Source organism: Denticeps clupeoides, chromosome 15, assembly GCF_900700375.1.
Source record: "Denticeps clupeoides chromosome 15, fDenClu1.1, whole genome shotgun sequence".
NCBI classification, from domain to species: domain Eukaryota; kingdom Metazoa; phylum Chordata; class Actinopteri; order Clupeiformes; family Denticipitidae; genus Denticeps; species Denticeps clupeoides.
Window position 1 is genome coordinate 8,755,935 of NC_041721.1, and position 21,936 is coordinate 8,777,870.

A 21,936-nucleotide genomic window follows, 5' to 3' on the forward strand; every position below is an offset into this window, starting at 1 on the left:
GAAGTTACCAAGTACATTTAATTTCTGTCTAGGGTTATGATCTCGCAGTGTGTCGAAGAGCTCAGGCTAGCCTGTTGGAATGGCTATAGCTGTATGCGATTCACCTCCCTTGTACTAATTTATAATTCAATTCCCATAAAACCACAACACATGAAAACACAGGTACAATAGAACTATATATTACAACTGAACATTTATTTCCATCCCCAACAATTATACAGGGGAAAACCCACACCACATAAACATTTAAACAATAACACAAATAAAATAAAATACCCGGGTTTTAAATGTTCACACCGTCTAGGTAACTTTTAATATTGTTGGCGCGCTTGGTGGAGCTCAAACTGGTGTGTTGAGTCTACTCACTACTTCTTCCAGTATTGTCCCCACGATCTGCTGCACTTCTGCCGTCTGCAGAATAAAACTTTCGTCGGTGCAGCTCCTAATGTAGAATTAACGCTCCGTCGCGCTGGTCTCCCGGTCTCCCACCGAAGTCTGTGCACTTCTACCCTTTATAGCAATGGCTTTTTTTTTTTTAGAAGTCAGCGAACCTCCGCCATGCACTATGCACCCTCATGCATGAAAAATATTTAACTCCCAAACTAGTACAACATAAATGCATTTGCATGCATTTGCTCTTTTAACCAAAAGCGTGTAACTTCACTAATTAAATTAAAACTAAGAAAAAACGCTTCCACCACGTTGTCTCCTGTCTCTTCTCTCCCAACTCTTCCTATCACATGCTCTCCATCCCCCTCTATGATAGGACAGCACAAAATAATCTCTGCATACCATTACACAGTTTAAACAAGATATAAACATATTATATGAGCATATAATGAAACAAAAATACACTTGCTGTACAGATAATAACAAAAATAATACAAATAATATCAGTGCACCTGAGAGGGTGCTACATGTACAAGAAGCAAGGTCACGTCAGAACCTCGCGTCTTTCTGCACCTCTCTCTCTCACAACTCACGCCATGTGTCCAAGAGAACTGAACATTAACATAAAGCATTCACAATTTACAATAATGCATTCCTGTACAAAAAGCAAGGTCGCGTCAGAGTATCACGTCACACATCGCGTCTTTCTCTATAATATACAGTATTAAAAGAACAAAAAAATAGTCACAAAATAATTCATGCAAAATATTCCTAATATGTACATAAATTAAAATGAAAGAAATTACTTTTTGCACACAAACCCCACGCACCTCTCACAGCTCACGCCATGTGTCCAAGAGACCTGAAGAGACCGGGTCTCAAAAACAAAATAAAAGTCTTAGGCACAAGAAAGAAGAAATATACTTATAAATCTAGTGTAACCATTTAACTCCGGCACAATAGCTTGCGTAGTATAGACCCAGCTCCCAACCCAACTTTGTGAATAGATTAACGGCGATATTTTTTTTATCGCCGGATAAGAGTCTCACGTTAACACAGCACGTTAACGCCGATAATATATATAGACCACAAATATATATAGACCACAAACTGTGATGACCTTCAAGTCCTCCAGCCCGCTGACTTCATTGTTAGGATTGTAACCTTGTTCTGCCCGTCTATGTTACACGTCCTGCATTTGTTTTTGACAAAGCGCTCCCAAATTGTTCAGACATGAGCTCTCGTCTTGCGAAGGCAGTGTGCAGCCCCCCTACAGGGTTCGGTAAAAGGTAAGATGTATGAGCCGCTAGCTACATTACTCATGAGGCCGCAGTACGTTGTTCGGTGCTCTTACTGCTCTGGCTCTTGTGTGCTTTGACAGGAGTTTCCCTTGGCAATGCAACTGCATGCTATGGCAGTGTCTCTCTCATGTTTTTTTTTTAAGTGGCACAGGGCAGTCTGGCTTCAAGTCTAAGCCTGGGTGCTCCCTGCATAGTGTCTGCATGTTCTACCTGTGACGTTGTTCCAGGCACTCTGGTATTCTACAATCTCTGGCACTGCTATCATATTTAGAATTAAACATTGGCTTTGTTCTAATATTATTATTTTAAAAAACGGATTTCAGCAGATTCTGTATACTGGAATGGAAGTTGAGATCTATAATAGACAGTAAGTGTGGGTTCTGGATTAGCTAAAAAGTTCATGAAAGGATTGCCAGTTATCTGTATCTTGGAGAGGGGGAACTAACTGCCCACCAAGCCCCTTTTTATTGGTGTGTAATTATTTCTGACACCCAAAAGATTAATTTTAAACAAACTATAATTAAAATGGGAGGAGCCCATAGCAACCTCCTCCTGTCAATGTGTCACGCATACCATTTCCCTGTTTCCCATTATGCCCCTCTAATAGTGAGACATTACAAATGTACTCCCAGGATCATTGCTGCTACAAACCCAAACATGCAAATACATTATATCAAGCGGAAGAAGAGAATCAGACATCATCTGAATCAGGATACTTTTCAATCCATGCTGTACCCTGCATAGCTATGTATGGGACAAATAAACTGAACTTGAATTAGTTTGTACTCCCTTAATACCTTGACCATATTCAGAGCGACTTACAATCAGTAGTAGGCTTTAAATTGCACATACAGAATATCCCCCACATGTGTAACTTATGATGAACAGGCCCCATGTCTGGGTATTTGCCAAATGCTGAGATAAGATGATGCTTCCTCATCTGGCTTAGTATGGTTTACATGTCTGACATTCAATTTTTAGGAATCATTACCTAAACTATTAAAACATAATGAATATCTGCATTATCAACATATGTATATTCGCCTGTTATTTTTTGTTATTAGGGATTTGGATTTATTACTGAAAAAGCATTCAGAAATGCATTTTTTTGTAACTACTGACTTACTGGCGCTGTAAGAAAAGCAGCACAAAGGAAAGAGAAAAGAAGACAAAAATCTTTGCAGATCCCGCAAGCCTCACTGTCACCGTGGAACGAGGGGAGATTTATGCTTAAGAGAAGGAAGCGTGTATATTTGAACTCATCGCATCTCCAACACGGTCGGGAGGAGAGGCCTTCGGCGTTCCACAGGCCTGTGATTTACGAGATCTCCCAGGACCAGAACAGAATGCAGCTGTTGAAGCGTTTTGACAGCGGCCTCTCAGACACTCAGGGTGGGGCTGCGGCCGTCGGTTTGGAGGGTTCGAGGGAGTATGAGCACATCCGTGTTGTTGAGAGAGAACCTTGCCGAGGACCCCCCCCCCCAGCACAGAGCATCCTCTTCTGATAGAGAGATACAGCTCTCACCGCAGACATCTTATCAATCAGGGGTGGCAGGCCTCCATGGGCTTGTGTTCCGCGCTGTTGAGGGTGATTTGTCTGGTGAGGAGGAACAAAGAGAGGACGAGGTCCCGCGGGTCCCACGGAGAGTGTGCACTTTAGTTGAGAGCGTGCCTTTCTCTCTCTGTCTCCCCGACGTAGATAATAGATCTGCAGATTCTGGGTAACTTGCTCTTGGCAGCTGAACAGAGGAAATGACTGATTGCACAAGCTGGGATTTCACTACTGCTGCAAAGCACACAAGAAAGCAAGGTATCAAGCTAAGAAGCCAAGACCTCTGGAGCTGGAATTATCACACTTAGTCTCTGAGAACTTCCACTGAATCTGAGCATCCATCATATGGCCAGATGAATCAAAAAAAATTTCACAGCAATCTGAACAACACGCTGTCCCTCAGGTTCCTTGGGGACCTGACCTTTCCCTGTTTACTGTGCATCTGTCCTCTGTATCCAAGGCTGCTAAAAGCTGGGATCTGGCTTAGGAGAGTCCATGTATAATTCATAACTCATATTTGATGACCAAGGGAGTGCAGAGAATTTTGATTTGGTTGCATTGATTTAGATTTTTAATATGGATAGAGGCTGAGCAGATTGGGTTTTGAAGGAGCGTGGTGCACATTTTCTGTCTCTAAAACACACACAGACACACAAAGCAATCAATCTTCCCCTTCTGTCAGATCAGCAGGGGGGTGTCTTTACAATGTCCTCCCCAAAAAAAACTCACTTCTTGTTAGGGTCAAGGGTAAATGTTGACCCAAATTACAGTGATCTCCAGGGCTCCCCTCTTTCACTTCCAAACCGAAAATTGTACATAATGGTGCACTTTTTTAAAATCCCCTTTCAAAACAGATACTGCCAGAAAATGGCCTCAGACTACATTTTGCGTGTGCATATGGGCCGGTAATCAATCAAAAAACGGCACAGACAATAATGCAAATCATCTGCACCACGGATATTCATAAGTTGTCTCAGACATTTACTGCAAGTCACAGATTTGTCTCTTATTGTTTTATGCTTAATTAACGTCACCCAACTCTAGGAAAACGTCACCCAACTCTCCCCACAGCACTTAGATGGCTTAAGTTGACAACCTTTATGAGGTTAGCAAGATAAGACACCCACAAGGGAAATTATGGAGCATTATGCAAATTGGCTCCTAATAGCGAGCGCTTCGCAGAGGCCCAAGATGGAAACATTTAATGTCATTAAATCCCCTCTTAGACAGGTGCATCGCTCCTCTCGGCATAATTGCCTCAGATTTCTATCATAATGCTCGGTGCTGCACTGTACTGTACCTCCTGTGAGAATGCATTAACCTCAGCACACTAACGCACACTTTGGCCGCAATTTTTTCGCTGTGGGTCGCACAAATGATTTGATCTGGATTGAGTTTGACTGTGCTTTTAACATCAGACACACATCTGGTCAACATGAAAGCATGTATATGAAAGCACTCCGGAGCACATTTTGGCAATCAACCAGGGTGTGTGCCAGCTTACGAATGGCCTTGTGCAATCACAAAAAAAAATTGCACACATCACAGAGGCATGCAGAGCATGCCAGGTACTCTAACATTCTCAAACACTTAGCAGAACACAAACACACACACACATGCTCTCTGGCTCCCTGTTCACAGTAAATTAAGGCACGTTAAGGGAGAACATGAAACCTGGGGTCATGTTGGATGGGCGGGACTCTGACTGATACAACTCTAAGAATTCCTCCACACAATACTTTTGAAAATAATTGTTCTGGGTCCTGGGTTTCACTTCCCAGCGGAGCAATCCAGCAAAAAAAACAACAAATGGTGGTGAGACATTGACAATTTTCTCTCAGTCTTTCACCTATTTTGGTACACCCGCCATTCCCACCCCCTCCCTTGCTATAGGGCTGCCATGGGTTATAGCAGACAAAACTCTTCCATCTGGAAGAATGAATAAAACATCAGACAAAGAGGCACCCGCCCCCATCCTCTGCTACTTATTTCGCCTCATGATAGGGAAATAAAACACTGGCATAAGAATGAAGCTCAGATAACCACACCTTCACAGCAGCCTCTTGCTCACTATCCATATCAGAGTTGTGGCTTCCAGGGCCAATCCTAGGAGAGTGGCCACAGGGCCGACTGCCCGCTCTGTGCCCACCAACTCAGATTCAGATTGATTAACTAATGACCAAATTTGATTTGTGTGCAGGGTTTAATTTTTATAAAAATGACCTGATCATCTCCCTGTCACACCCTATCTAAGCCTCATTCACACAGTTGTTTCTGTCATAGTTTTAAATATGCATTATAGTATAGAACTTCTTAGTCTTAAAGTGATTACAAAATAAAAGATTAATTAGTTAAATGTTTTAACTCAATTGACAAAAAAACTTTAACCTTTAGCAGGCATAAAGACGTCAAACCTGTCTAGTCTTCTTATGTTTTGATGAGATCAGATAACCATGATAATTAGGCAGCATGGACTGCGTCTTAATTAAATAGCCTGTTGAACTATTTCGAACTTCCCGTGAACTGGACAGCATATTTAAAAGAGAGGAGTTGACTTCCATGCTGCCCAAGACAAATTGCTCACCAAGCATTAACATAGCACAACGCACGGAACGCAGATGCGCGCCCCTCTTCCCCAGCAGCAGGCAACGAGAAACACATTGTTAGCATTAGGGCCTGGCTCCACACTTAACTAATGTCAGCGCTGTTGTGACATGCACTTCCTCTCTGAGTAGATGCAAGCCGACCCATCCAAAACAGATGAGAGCTGATGCAAGGAACGAAAGGTTCAGAGAAATGAAGAAATGTCACAATGATCTTTTGAGCTTAAATTTGAATCATTACTCAGCCAAAGCATGACTGTCATAATTTATGGTCCAATTAAGGTTTACCAAACCTGCCAAATTATACCAACAACTCCACAAAGATACTGTGTGGTGGGTAGATGAAGAGTCTGCATTTTTAAAAAACTACTCATCTTTCAATAACCTACATCTGTCTTTGGTTGTAATAAAAGAAAAAGATAAAATGTGGACTAGATGCCTCAACATTAGTATGTGGAAGAGGAGTTTGGTGGTGAAGAAAGAGTCCTTCCAGTGGCAGCACAGAATGACCCATATTGTAGGTATTAATCAGTGCACAGAAACGTAAAACATTTCCAGCCTCGACTTAATCACTGGTAAATGGACAGACTGTTAGGTCCACTTGCTGTTGTTTGGGTTGAACGTTTCACTGGGCTAAAAAGCTCGGAATTAATTCACAATCACATGCCAATTTAGGCCCCATGGGCCACCACTGCCCCATCAGTTAAGGAAGCGTCCCCGTAATCAGAAGGTTGCTGGTTCAAATGCCGGTGCCACTGAGGTGCCACTGAGCAAATCATCGACCCCACACACTGCTCCCCGGGCGCCTGTCATGGCTGCCCACTGCTCACCAAGGGGGATGGTTAAAAGCAGAGGACCCATTTCGTTGTGGCACTGTGTGCTGTGCTGCAGTGATTCACAATGACAATCACTTTCTATTTGCTAATGATTTGTGGAAACAAACAAGAAACGACTATTTGATAGATAATGTCAAGTAACTTTTTTCATAACTGTATCTACAGGACATCCAGGGAATGACCAAAGGAAAAAAAGACAGAGAGACAGATAAATATATTTAAATATAATAAATACAAGTAAAATATGTACCATATAAAATAGAATGAAATTAAATATAATGATCAAATTACAAAATTTTAATTATAAAGGATAAAATATGTAACTAATTAAAAGTGCAGCAATTTATCAGATTATCTTGGTGCCTTTAAACCCAAATAAAACAATCAATAAACATTTTATTTCCATTATATTCTACAGACAATGTAATAATAATTTGCCAGCCATATTCTGCCCAAATTTGGGACAAGACGGTGCAGTCCATATCACAGAAGATTTCACAACAAAGTTTTAAAAGGGTGGGACCATACGTGATTGACAGCCCTCATGCACAGCCATTCTAATACCCCTTTTTCACATGAGGTGTCAATAGACAAGAAAAGGAAAGATGATCTCCAGAACATCTTGGGACCATGGACACTATCACCGTTGGATTATCAGCTCTTTAATTGTGCAAACATGAGAACCTGAGATCGGCGTGAAAAGATGTTGCTTATAAAGGAGCTTTATAAAGGCTTTTCACATCACTTTAACCAAGATGTCCACTCTTGGATGTGAGTCAGAGGTGCTGAGGCCTGCTTGTAAGATGGTGCCCTGGAGAGGAACAAAGAGCTGACAGAGGAGATACATCTGCATGTGGTTCACCATCACTGTGGGTATTTGTTCATAGCACCTGAAACGTGACACCCCTCTAGCCAAGCAGGATACAATAAGAGCGCGTCTGAGATTAGAATCAGCCCGGCAGTGGAGTTACTATGACAACCATGCTAAGGCACTGCAGGTGTGTTGAGAATGGCCTTCAGTTGGTCAAAAGTTAGTCAAAAGAGAGGCTGAACGCAACCAAGAGACAAACCGAAGTTCACCGCTGGATGGTAGCAGCAACGTGGGTGACAGCTAGCCACTGAACCCACAAATTCATCTGACCAGGACACTTAACTCTGTGTCCTCCAGGGGGACCTGAAGCTGTAATTGGGGACGGCATGTAACCCTGGATACGAGCATCAGCTAAATGACTAAATATGGTTGTTAGAGTCCCTGCCAACTGGCGGCCGAGGGATGAGGTCAGGCTGGGATTTTGCAAGAAGTTTGGTTTATTTGCTCTTCCCCCTTCTTCGCCGGGGCCTTTTTGTTCAAGGCGCATCTGTTATTTATCAACACTTAGGGTTTCGGAAGGAAGAAAAGTGCGGGTGTGTTACGTGCTGTGATAGAACTGTACACACTACCGGCGGCCAGAAGCAATAAACAGGGTGGACGCTCGCGCTCGCCTACGAGGAACGGATATGGACGCTGATAAAAATCATGTGTGAGACTTAGCTGTTTGTTATTGGTTGTAAAAAGAAGAGCAAAACGTAAATGCATCGCTACTCCCTCAGAAGACCGTAAAGACACTGGTACTGTATGACCTCTGAACTCTCTGAACCCGCAGCCTTCACCTTTTATTGAGTAAACCCGGGTCACGCTTTGCCCCAGGGGATAATAAACAGCAGCAAATTATTTCACAATCGCACCACACACGAGGGGAGGAATGGAGCGCTGCACACTGACATGACATTCTTGCTCTGCTACACACACACACACACACACACACACACACACACACACACACAGCAAAAAATGCTGCCGAGGACTCAAAGATTTAGTGGCATGACCCCCACTAAGTGAAGAACACACAACATGGAGAATGGCCATGGCTCTTCTTTATCCACTTTTACAGTCTGTGCATGCTTTCCAACCCCCCCCCTCTCCTCCGGCCTCAGCTCCTTCTCTGGTGGGACCTGTTCCGCCTCCCTCTCGCCGAGATCCGATCTGCAGTTCGCAGGCGGCTCGAGACTCGTCTCCCTGTCACGAGATGCCAGACTGATTGGGCTCTGCGAGTGGGCGCATGTGTACCGCAACACACACTTCGACACTCGATGACGCGCCAGTGACCCGAATGCAAAGGAAGATCCGACAACTTCATTCGAGTGGAGTCCTTCAGCAGCACGCCTAAAGGAAATGGATAGTCAGCTAGTTGGGCCTCGATTGTAGCAATGAAGCAGGATGCTACGTATATACCGAAACGAAATTTTAGGGGCTACTTAATGGTGCAAACAAATACAGACTGTGGTCGTATTTCGCAGACAGTGCAGACACTTCACACAGTCTAGACAATAAAACACAGCATCTCCATTAACAGCAAAGTTACAGACAGCAATGACTGGTCACTACTGAAGCATTGAATGAAATGAGATGGAGTAGGACACACACACACACACACACAACTCTACAGAGGAAAAAACAGATGGACATTTTGTAGATATGGCAGAGGCTGCCTGCAACAGTTGTTCCCTCTGTCAGTAGGTAGGGTGGTAGTAGCCTAGTGGGTAAGACACTCGTCTGTGAACCAGAAGACCCAGGTTCGAATCCCGCTTACTACCATTGTGTCCCTGAGCAAGACACTTAACCCTAAGTTGCTCCAGGGAGACTGTCCCTGTAACTACTGATTGTAAGTCGCTCTGGATAAGGGCGTCTGATAAATGCTGTAAATGTAAATGTCAGTGCACACCGAGCCTCGCTCTCTCAAACAGCTCAGCACCACTTCTCTGCAGATGGGGCTCTTTGCAAATCTCTGCGTGCAAGACAATATTCAATTACCTCAGACGTCTAAATATGCTAAGGCAGGGTAATTCCATTTCTGTTTCCAGCTATCACTGGCACAGACGCAACGGACTAACTCACAGCTTGGAATCTTCATGTAAACGTTTCACACAACGTCCACCGCTTGTATTGATGGGATGCTGGAGGGAACAGTCGCTACAGTCACCGTGGCAGATCTAAAACAGTCCGGACAATGGGCACTGGGCGGATCTGTCAAAGGAAACTCTCTCTGGCCTGAACATCCAGTCCCCCTTTAGCGTTTGAGGTTGAACAATTGACCCCAAATTTTCATCTTGAGAGAGAAAGTCTGGTCTTTTCCAGTGTAATAAAATAATGGGTATCCCATGTCCAGTGAGAGACCAGGTTGAGGATCCCCCCCACCCCCAGCCTTGGCAATCGAGGCGAAGAAGAGGCAGCGTCTTCACTCCGGAGCTGTTATTTCTCCCAGATCGCTGGTCTCAAATTAGCAGATTCAGGCACTAAATCAAGGCAGCGCCGCACCTGAACTGAAAGCGAGGTCAAAAAAATTCCAGCCTCCACGCTAATAAGCATCTCCCCCTCCCCCTGGCTCTTTTAATGTCTCCGTCTGCACACATCAAAAGGCAACACAACACACCCAACAGCTTTTTATCGCACACGTGCGTGACTGCATAGTGTTAAGCAGCAACGTGCCACTCATCTTTCGGGGCAGATGAAGGAGAGGAAAGGAGCGCGAGGGAGTTTTTCGCACCTAGGCGCAGTTTAATCTGTTATTGTAGAGGAAGATCCGCCCAGAGAGCATGTCTCTAGGCCCCCACCCTGCACATCCTTCCATGTTCTACCATACTCAAGAACAACTAGAGGCCTGCAGCCCGTCCCGGGATGTTGGGGACAGGGCGGGGATTCAACTTTGTGCACTTTCCTTTGGACGGCAGGAGGAAACCGGAGGACCCGGAGGAAACCTGAGTTAACATAGGAGAGCATGGAGATTTGAATCAATGCTCACTGAAAACGACCCCACCTGTCTGAGAAGTCATTTGTAGCTGGAATTGTTCTGTGCACCCCGTCGGTGGTTGGCGCAAGGCTGCGAGGTTGGAGGGTTTTTCAGGGACCATCTCCTCTTAAAACCGGAGTTGATCAGGTTGATTATGGGCAGTGGTGGTTTTTCCCAGCGGTTTAGGGGGCGGACCTGTAATCAAATCCCGCACCACCAAGGTGCCACTGAGGTGCTACTGAGCAAAGCACTGCAATGCTCCCTGGGTGCCTGTCATGGCCGCCCACTGCTCACCAAGGGTGATGGTTAAAAGCAGAGGACACATTTCGTTGTGTCAACATGTGCTGTGCTGCAGTGTTTCACAATGACTTTCAATCGCTTTCACTTTCAACTGATCAAACAAATCACACCAAGGTCAAAAGTGGAAAAAAGATATACTGTATATACAGTGTGTGTGTGTTATTTCACATATATGTATATTACAGGCCAAAAGTTTCAATGTGTTTTCTTTATTTTCATGACCATTTATATCGGTAGATTCTCACTGAAGGTATATTCCAAGATCCACATCTCTTCTACTCACTGAGGAACACCCAATACCCTGGAGTGGTATTGACTGGGTGTGTGGCGGTCGATGGTAGGAGATGATGGAGCTGCGCCAGGACACACTGAGACTCTGCTGGACTAATCTGAAGAGGCATCTACTGTGGGACGGTCGATCTGCCTGTGTGGCCCCCAAGCGATCTCGGTCTTCCTGCGTCATCTCCGCGCCTCCTCTTCTCGAGTTATCTGTGCACCAAAAGTTCACCGAGAGAAGTGGTCGGTTCAGTCATTTGTCAAATTTTATTTCCCTGACAGAAAGACACCTGTGATAAATCTGCGGCTTTCGCTTTCTTCTGTGTCCCCCCCCCCCCATTTCTCACGCCTTCGCTCGGGCCTGATAACAAGGCACGCAGAGACACAACACTCGACACCTCAGCCATCGGCAGAACATTCCCCTCGCTGTCCTTTCTCTTTCACCCCCTCGCTGCTGCTTCTCTCTGCTTGACCCCCCCCGGGCATACGTCCCGTTGGCGGTGCGTCGGCTCCACTCATTCGCAGCGCGCACCGGAGACGTTGAATAAGTTGTCATACGCAGCTGTACCTTCTATTTTGAAAAAAAAAAAACAGCACCATATGGAGTCGGGCAGGTTAAGAAACGGGCTTCACCGCACCGGTGTGGCTGGCAGGCTAAGAAAGCTTGGATTGCAAAAACATGGAGGTTAAAGGTTACACGGCCAATTCAGCCCCCACAACATAGAATGGAGTTCGCGTCCTCGGGCTCTCAAACGTAAACTTGGAGTGAAACGTTATACGTTATAGTCAAAGTCAATTCTGACAACGATTCAAGAAGGATCATAAATCCAAATAGTCACAATGCAGTGGGACAGAACAGAATGTTTTTATTGGTTATGAACTGTAATTGTCATTTAAATAAAAGAGAAATGCTGGGATATATCCTAAAACATATATTTTTTTGCATGTGTATTTATCACGATATCTTGAAAAATTATAATTAAAACAATTGCATGAAAAAATTGTGTACTGATAAATAAAAACAACAACATACCTGCATTATCCCTACATAGCATACATCATGATGAATGGTCATGATCACTATTTGCATTTAACTTTAATTTCAGATTCCACTATAGATTCCATTTCTAAAATGCTTACACGTCAAATGAAGCCAGTCCAAGCAACGTAGGATGGAGCCAATCCGGCGGTCCCTTCCTTTCGGACGTGGAGAAGAGCAGCCGAGTGGGGACGGCTGCTCTCGCCCTGTCAGGCCGTGATGGACGGGCTTGTTCGCTGTCAGGGTCGGGGGATATGGAGTGGCGCTGAGGGACGTGGGTTATTTCCTGCCTCCCCTAAGTGACTCCGTTTCAGGGCACCCGCCCAGATGCTGCGGGCCCCCGCCTAATCTCCAAAGCAGACGCAGGCCCAGACGGCCTCTGTGCGCTAATTACAGAATTGCGTTTTTGCAACATGTCATTAGGTTCAGAGACGGCCCTCGGAGCGAGAAGAGCTAATGAAACACCTAATGATCAGACTCCAAAGTGGCGCGTGGGCGTGGAGAGACGCGCACGTGGGCCGTATCTTTCAGCCCGGTGACCAGTGCACACTCATCCCGTCGCTAATGTTCCCTGCATAACGTTCCTTACCGCGCTGCTCGGAGACAAAGTGCCGGAGAGCTGACAGATGCCCAGCTTCTGTTGACGGAATCCATTCAGCTTAATGAGTTGTTCTCGCCATGGTGACCGACAGCGTCCGCACGATCGACCGGCCATTCTGGACTGGTGTTCAGTTTTAAAACATTCCGTCTCTGCCTGATGGTCTAATTATGTTTGATCATTTTGATTATTATACTGCAGCTTCTGCCAACACTAAGGCTTGTGGAAATAAATGTATCAAGCATTCTACAGAGGACAATCGGTTCCAAAACTAGGGGACAGCATTTACAAATCGATTCACTTTCACCCCACAAAAGCCTCTTTATTTCCACAGTTCGATGAGCGGCTCCAGGCTTCGGGAAGCTGAGTGGGACTGTTCTGTGAGCATTAGGATCCATTTCCATGCTGGGTCATAAGCACATGAGAGAAACATGAAGTATTAGTCAAGTACGTAGTCAAATCTGATCAGTCAGATAACTGGACATTTACCAGGCGAGCTGGGTAGCTGTCTACAGTCCTTCAGAAAAGTCCATGCAGGAAATGTTCCCACATCCCCTCAATACGCTGGATAAATACACAACAACCGGTCACGGCCTGGCAACATTCAGCAGTGGCCACTGTGAAAGGCGAAAGTAGCCGTTGCTGATGAGTCAGTGGGGTACGATCTTTAAAGAAAGGTTTTTCATAAATAGAATTAATAACGATCATATATACAGTACAGGCCAAAAGTTTGGACACCTTCTCATTCAATGTGTTTTCTTTATTTTCATGACCATTTACATTGGTAGATTCTCACTGAAGGCATCAAAACTATGAAGAGTGATGTAGTGCTGCGGCAGATGACCTGGCCTCCACAGTCACTGGACCTGAACCCAGTCGAGATGGTTTGGGGTGAGCTGGACCGCAGAGTGAAGGCAAAGGGGCCAACAAGTGCTAAACACCTCTGGGAACTCCTTCAAGACTGTTGACGACCTCTTGAAGCTCATCGAGAGAATGCCAAGAGTGCAAAGCAGTAACCAGAGCAAAGGGTGGCTGTTTTGAAGAAACTAGAATATAAAACATGTTTTCAGCTATTTCACCTTTTTTGTTAAGTACATAACTCCACGTGTTCATTCATAGTTTTGATGCCTTCAGTGAGAATCTAGCAATGTAAAAGTCATGAAAACACATTGAATGAGAAGGTGTACAAACTTTTGGCCTGTACTGTGTGTGTGTGTGTGTGTGTTTAAATGAGTGTCACTAACCAGCCCATCGAGTGCTTATTATGGGTTTGGCTTTTTTTTAATATGAAAAATGTTCTTTTGTGATGACTTGATGACAATCAATGAATCTTGAATCAATGTGATACAAAATAAAATTAAGAAATATAATGCAGAATTATAGATTTTTTGGTAAATAATAATTTATTTTGATTGGTGAGGATATCGCAATTTTTCATTCTTGCATCTACAGGCCCACACAAACCATATTATAATACCTTTTTGGGAAGTGGTGGCCTAGCGGGTAAGGAAGCAAACCCGTAATAAGAAGGTTGCAGGTTCGAATCCCAAGGTGCCACTGAGCAAAGCAACGTTGTTAGGCCCTAATGGAGACGTTAAGCCCCCACACATACCATTACCCTGCACAGAGTGAGTGTGTGTGTGTGTGTGTAATGCATAAGAATGGTTCAAAGGTTACCCAAGTGTTTACCCTACTGATGAAGCAGGGCCTGTGTGTCCCTAAACGTCCCCAAACACCAACCGAGATGCGACCATCCAACCAGAAAATGCTAATACCTGCCAACTTCAGCAGCAGAAACTAGCAACTACAAACAGGACACGTCTCACCGTGACCTCACCTAACTGGTTCTTAGTGTTCAAATGAAGCCACAGAAGAACGGGGAGTTAATCAATACGCTCCAAATGTCAGCAAGTCGCAAATTAACCTAAAGATTTAACGGAGCAAAAAAGAAAAGCTGACCTCACGAAGGAATGACAAAATGGGTCAACCACACCCTGATGACAGGGATCTATGGGATGTTACGCTGGACTAAAATACCAAAACCGGTCAAGTTTTAACAATTACAGGACTCATTAAGTTCAGTCAAAGTAAATTATTCAGACCGCACAACTTTTTAGAGCCATCTTCCTGTCCTTCTTTTCAGTGGAAGTAAAAAGTGGGTCAGCTTCACAGTCGAATAGCTGAATTTAAGTCGTCTGTTCGAGCCAAAGACCTCGGGGTTCTGACGAACATAATCAACATAGTTGTAAATCGGGAGGGCAGAAAACTCGCCTCGACCGACTACATGGTCATGTGATGCACTCGGCTTCAAAGGGGGAAGTTCATGAAGAGGCGCGATACTGGACTAAATACATCGATTGGGGACGGAATTACAAAATTCATTTCATTTTTTTTTGTTTGCTTACTTTTCCTAAATTATTTTACACACTATCTTTAGTAGGTGTAAATCCCACAGATTTAAGGGGATTTCTGTGTAATTGCTGTGTACTAGATTATTCCTGTTCCTGTGGATTAAAAATGACACTCAAGAGTCACGTGAAGCACTATCGCCACCTAGTGGCAGAATCTCAGCAGTGTCACAGAGGCGTGAATTTATTCCTGTACAATAAACAAAGGTGAACTCCCTGTAAAACAAAATGCCACAAACAAAAGTCTAAAGAAGTCCTATAGGTCACATTTCATGACCTCTCTAAGGAACACTGTGGCGTAGCAAGATGCATCCAGATCGAACGAAAGGGACAGAGAGGGTGGGTTGCAGAGATCTGATTGGTCGTTGCTGTCCTCTGTGGCCTTTCGCTCGTGCAATGCGTACGTAAGGTTGCGTGCGTGCGCCAGCAGTGGCCGATAGCACCCAGGCACGTTCAGCTTCAGAGGGGTGACCCTAAACCGACATGACTGCAGGCCGTCTTGCGCCAACCTGTCCTTGTACCACTCTGCCATCTTGTTCTCTGGATAGAGAATGCTGTTGCCTGGCATGGGAAGAACAACCTGGAAGGAAACAAAAAAATCATGTGAGCGAAATGAAAGCATGGCAAGGACAGCGAGGAGATCACTGGTACCTGTTCAAGTTTGAAAACGTTTTCCTCTTCTTCTGCAGCAGACACCACACGAACCTGAGGAACAACACAGAGCCGCATAGTTTCAAGAAGCACTCAGCAATTCTGCAGGTTTTAAAACACTCATTACAGCCATTATCAATGTAATTAAAGACATTTTTAATGTCCATTAGGCGGGAAAAAAAATGTGATTCATAGAAAGAAAAAAAATTTGGGAAAACTTATAAAATTTAAGGCAACCAGCAGCCCACAACTTCACAGCCAGTTGTTGAAGTGTTGGATCAGGCCCGCGTTCACCTGTGCTGAGCCGATTCCTCCGTTCTCTTCTTCTCTCTCGGCTGGTCCCGCCCAGACCAGGTCTCCCTGCACGGGCCGGAGCCCCAGGGTCTGCAGCCTGTGGGCGGCTGCTTCGTTCCACACGCGGCTGCAGTAGGCGTGGGGGTAGAAGACACGCATGCCATGGGGCAGGCTGAGCCAGGCCTGGGCGCAGCCCTCAGGACCCGCCCCGTACCGGTGCAGGGCTCGCAGCATCAGCCTCTCCCGGGCTTTGTACCAGGGCATCAGTGCCAAGCTTTCTTTGGCGTTCCCTTCCGAATCAACCGACAGAATATAACATTAAAAACATATTAACTAGCAATTTTATTAACATATTAACTAATTATTGTGTAATATGGGTTAAAAATATTATTTGCACGCCAATTGTTTCTAATGATACAAGCAGTAACCAACTGTACTGCAACGATTTATCCCAAACTCACAAGCCTCAATGGGCTTTGACAGATCCTACAGTTTACTGAGGTCTCCCATATTATTATTATTATTAGTAGTAGTAGTAGTATCAGCTGAATAATTTTGAATCTTGACATATCAACATTATTTTTAATGTAATTAAAAAAAAAAAAAAAAGCGTCTGTTCAAAATCAATGAAGATTTCCACTAAATGATTATTTTTTTCAAAGAGCATGGTTAGTGGACCGCTCCACGACACACTCACCTGTGTTGAGGAAATGGCGCTTGGCCTCATTCTGAAGGTCACAGCCCTCCTCAGGGGTGAAAAAAAGCCTGACAGCAGCGTTCTGTTGAATGCATATGCAAACATATTTTACCAGACTAATACACACACGCATGCATATATGTTTTAGATCATATTCTCTGGGTCCATGCGAAACCAAAAAACATACCATTTCCTCCTTTAATAAAGCCAGCCCTACACGGTCAGCTTGAACACTCTGAGAACTTCCAAACCTCTGTGGCCCATAGTAATTCACAAAACCCCAGACCTGCAGAACACACCAGCTATGGGTAAAGCATTCTGTGTGACTTACACCCTCAATCTCAGGTCGACTCGAATAAACCTCACCTTGGTGTTCTCCATGGCTTCGTGCACCAGTTTTTCCAAGCGGTCGTGTGAACATTCGCCGCGGGGCCTGAGCTCCCTCACAACGATATCAAAGTGATTGCCTCGAAGTCTTCCCAGTCGGAGGGGCTCTGATACGGACCGGATGTTAGAGAGGATCATTCCCTGCTTCTCAAACTCTGCCGCTTTCTCCTTCAACCTACCACACAGCAGAGTGGAAAACGCAACAGACGTGCGACCCAACATCAGACCCTGACCTTAATACGTTTATTAAAGAATGATCAATCGCTTTCACAGGACAGATTGATAGGTCACACACCTACGCAGAGAAACTTTTTTCACCACCATGCTTTGGTAAGTAATGGCCCTCTTGTCTTTGATGCCTGCATAGGTAAAATCTGAAGGTAAAACGCCCAGAGACGCAGACATGTGGCTGATGGCGTGCAGAGTTTCCAGGTTTTCCTTCTGCAGAGTAAAAGCTGGAGGACAAATAAGAAAGATAAGGAGATGGAATTAATCTGAATATACTGGATAGAGTGAGAACATCTGTATACAACTGCAATACCCCTTCTGTGCAGTAGCTGATGCACTAGGTCACTTAAATGAAGAACTTGAAGCAGAGCCTGAACGTTTTTGTGAGTTTTTTCCCACTATTTACTTAATTACTAAATGTAAATAAAATACACCCTTTTATGAATATGTGGCTCAGGATATGGTTATTATGATTAATTAAGTAAAAGTGGTAGTAGGGTGGTAGTAGCCTAGTGGGTAACACACTCGCCTATGAACCAGAAGACCCAGGTTCAAATCCCACTTACTACCATTGTGTCCCTGAGCAAGACACTTAACCCTAAGTTGCCCCAGGGGGGGACTGTCCCTGTAACTACTGATTGTAAGTGTAAGTGATACACAGCAGCACAGCACACAGTGCACACAGTGAAATTTGTCCTCTGCATTTAACCCATCACCCTGAGTCAGCAGTGGGCAGCCATGACAAGCGCCCGGGGAGTAGTGTGTGGGGACGGTGCTTTGCTCAGTGGCACCTCAGTGGTACCTTGGCAGATCGGGATTTGAACCAGCAACCTTCTGATTACGGGGCCGCTTCCTTAACCACTAGGGGGTGGTGTGGTCCCTTAAGTCCACTGCCCCTTAAGTCGCTGCCAAGGCGGCACTGGCCAAAGCACCGTCCCCACACGCTGCTCCCCGGGCGCCTGTCATGGCTGCCCAGTGTTCACCAAGGGTGATGGTTAAAAGCAGAGAAGCAATTTCCTTCTGTATTAATAAAGTATTAAAAAAAATTGATAATAATAATTGCATTTTTGTTGTCCGTGTGGAGCTAGTGGGCGCAGTTAGTTCATAAAAACAAATTACACCTGGGGTATTTCTTGTTCTGCAGGCCACGCAGAAATCTGTGAATTCTGCATTTATTAAAAATAAAACTGGAGCGACAGACACAAGTGAGACTTATTGACTAAGAACAGCAGAGTTTTACATGCAGGTTCTGTTACTCTAGAGGTTTCTACCACAGGTGTTGTGTTTAAATCTGACTCCTGAGGGTCACGTAATAACTTTCGTTATCATCAGCGACATTTTGCAAGACACCCCTATAAAGTGAAGTGTTTGTCACATGTGATACACAGCAGCACAGCACACAGTGCACACAGTGAAATTTGTCCTCTGTATTTAACCCATCACCCTGAGTGAGCAGTGGGCAGCCATGACAGGCGCCCGGGGAGCAGCGTGTGGGGACGGTGCTTTGCTCAGTGGCACCTTGGCAGCTCGGGATTCGAACCGGCAACCTTCTGATTACGGGGCCGCTTCCTTAACCGCTAGGCCACCACTGCTCCAGACCCCTGGTGTCAGTCACACGGGTGATGGGTCTGGCCATGTGGGAAGAAGAAGATCATTCCAATGGGTACCACAGGCCAAAACCAAAGATTAAATGCATCATTACCTGTATATGCGAGATCTTCTGAGTCCTCGGCCGCCCGCTTCCTTCCCGGCTTTCCTCGACCTCTTATTCTGACGGTGATGGAGGTCTTCTGCTGCTCACTGAAGCTTTTGGTCTCCACCAGCTTCCCAAACCTTCTGCTGAGGAAATGATGGACCAAAGTCCTGTGCTCCTTGCTGCCATCTGGACGAAACGTGAACACGGAGCCGGGAAGCTTGGCGTCGATAAACCTGAAGAATTCCTCAGACTCCGCCTCCGACACCAGGCCGGCGAGCTGTCTGAAGTCCAGGTCTTCCTTCACAAGGATCTCCGTCTGGTCAGTCAGGGTCACCAGGAAGGGGTAGTTGTGCCTGACGGCCCGGTGGACGCCGGCTCTGTGCTGCCTGTCGGGGAACATTCCCAAGGAAAGCCGCTCGCCACCCCGATCCTTGCTGAAACTCTCCAGCTTCTCGCACACGTCCGGTCCCAAAACGACGCCGAGGTCCAAATCCGCGGGGTCGCGCGGGACCGGGCCAGGGTCCGGCCGACCGGGCGAGGGAGGGCTTGTTCCCGCGATCTGACGCCCAGTGGGAGATCCGTCGGCCGGCTGGTGGGTCACCAGCCGCCCGTGGATGTCGATTTCTGTCACCACAAAGTCTCGGACGTCGTTTTTGATGGAACCTAGAAAGCCGCTGTGTTTAGATACGAACGCCATGTCGGAGTTGTCTCCTATGAAACTGTGTTGTTCAGTCCATGCTAAAAAAAAACGCCCACTGTTTTAATCAAAATGTAAACGCGGAACGCCTCAATTACAACTAGTGTTAATAAAAAAAGATATAGATGTGTGATATTTTATTAGAGCGCCACTTCCGCAACACGTGTTTCGCCTCTTAAAGGCACAGGCGCCCATTTCCCGCCCCCGCAGCGTGGACCACGTGACTCCGCCTCGCCCCCTTTATTTTATTATCAATAACCCTTCATAAGGCCTCAAAAGCAGTTATAACGCGTATTACAGTCTACCCATTAAGCTGAGCCTCAGTGGCAGAAACAATGGACTGCCTACAGTAATCTGTCCCATCTACTATTTTATAATGACATACTGTAAATTAACAGGTTAGAGCAGGTCTGATTAGTTTATGATTGTGATATTGTTTGTTTAATGTGTTTTTTTCTCTTTACAGTATTAGTTTGCTCTTTTAAACTAAGATGTCTAATTTAGTCTTATGAGTAAACATATTTTTCCCTTTACTATAATGCTATGACTGTTTATTCTCATTACGGCAATGCTGAAATTTTGTTTAACTAAATCATACTCCAGTGTTCTTTTAGCTCCAGTGTTCTTTTTTTCAGTGTATGTTGAATCCCAATTTGCACTGATGTGGAATCTTCATACTGAATGGTAAGATGGTGGCTGCTGCCCCATGTTCCATAGCAAGTTATGTAATTATTGTCATAAGACACCTTTTTGTTTTGTAGTTTACATGAGGTTAAAAGAATTTCAATCTAAATTCATATTAACTGCATATTGAGCACAGCTACTTCATTTATACACATTATTTATGCAAGATGGCCCTTGTGCTCTGGTGGAACTTTGCTGTCATTTATTTGCTTGGGGTGTTCTGTTCTCTTTATATGGTTTCTTAAAATCATAGTCCATTACAACCATACCATACCATACCATACCATACCATACCATACCATACCAACCATTCAGTAAATAAGCACATTTATTAAAAAAAATCTATAAGTAATAAAAAAACTATTCTTAATTATTTTTGTTGTTCTTCTTTCTAGAGTGCAGATATTTTTTGTGCAGATCTGACTGCTCCTTCTGCATTCTTCTGTTTTTTTTTGCCTCAGCTATAGTTAGCATTATTTTACAGATACTTTAACTTTTGAAAAGTTCATCTAATGATGAACACGCATAAGAAAGTTTAACATCGTATCCACATCACTGCAAAAATCATTTACATAACCATACAGGGCAAAAGTAATAAAATGTAAATAAATACATGAATGGAAAAAGTACATAGTTCTTGACTTTTCTTCCTCAAAGCATCAGAAAACAAAGTCATTCATTTTTAATCACGGAATTTACAAGATCAGAATTGAAGTAAATACATTAACACAAAAAAATACACCGTTCTACAAGACATTCATTGCACAACTTTTTAAGTTTTCGCTTTTTACAGTGCTGTTCGAGTCTTAATCAAGTCTAGAACATGACCATGAGAATATATACACTCCGGTTAGTCAGCCTAGGAGACCTACTTCCCAGATCACTGTGCATTTATTATCTTGAAGAATCCATGATCCTTTTTTCTGGTCGATGAAATATCCATAAATGAATCTGTCACACCTAATATTTTAGCATTGATGTAATGTTAATACCCAATCAAACCGGCTGTAACCCAGTTCATTTGCATTAAGTTTATGCTAAAATATTAGGTGTGACAGATTACTTTTTAAGTTTAGCCAGTTTTTTTTATTTTTACAGTGTAGAAGTATCCTCCTGGTATCAGTTTTCTGCAGTAAGTTCCAGAGCTCTCCTTTCATGCCAGGTGTTGCCCTGGATTTCATTTTTAATATCATTTTGAAGTGTGATAATCTGAATAAAATGGAATAGTGGAAATACTGGCACCAAATGGAAAACACAGGCAGCTGGTTCAATGCATGCAAAGTAAGCAAATTGCAGGACAAATTCTGACCTGCCATGATTCCTGCCACACCACTATTACTAAACATATCAGCAAGGCTTTGTACACAGTATTATGACATAACTAAAAATTGTAATCATTAATTTTTCGATAAGTAACTGTAATTTCATTACACATTTTCCTGTACACGTTAACTGTAATGGATTACAATTTT

The 21,936-nt window shown here is 44.3% G+C and overlaps 1 protein-coding gene across 2 annotated transcripts; it reads right to left on the bottom strand.

The window, feature by feature from the left end:
- Positions 1-15,298: 15,298 nt before the first annotated feature.
- Positions 15,299-19,943, bottom strand: pus7l (pseudouridine synthase 7 like). Of its 2 annotated transcripts, XM_028954910.1 has the most exons (8): positions 19,090-19,942; positions 17,455-17,614; positions 17,139-17,334; positions 16,960-17,058; positions 16,773-16,854; positions 16,076-16,365; positions 15,782-15,835; positions 15,299-15,710 (listed from the first exon to the last, which is right to left on the bottom strand). In XM_028954910.1, exons 1-8 carry the CDS (start codon positions 19,778-19,780, stop codon positions 15,387-15,389), a joined length of 1,896 nt encoding a protein of 631 aa, XP_028810743.1. In that variant the 5' UTR covers positions 19,781-19,942; the 3' UTR covers positions 15,299-15,386. The 2 variants fall into 2 exon arrangements, with proteins under 2 accessions (XP_028810743.1, XP_028810742.1); XM_028954909.1 differs by having other exon boundaries at positions 16,773-17,058; positions 19,090-19,943.
- Between the last annotated feature and the right edge of the window lie 1,993 nt (positions 19,944-21,936).

Bases quoted from the DNA above. Each gene is read 5' to 3' on its own strand.
- pus7l (XM_028954909.1), bottom strand. From the start codon at position 19,780: ATGGCGTTCGTATCTAAACACAGCGGCTTTCTAGGTTCCATCAAAAAC. The intron at 17,059-17,138 runs GTGAGGTTTATT...TGTGTTCTGCAG, and splicing joins AAGCCATGGAGAACACCAAG to GTCTGGGGTTTTGTGAATTA. The intron at 15,711-15,781 runs GTACCAGTGATC...GTTTCCTTCCAG, and splicing joins ACGTTTTCAAACTTGAACAG to GTTGTTCTTCCCATGCCAGG.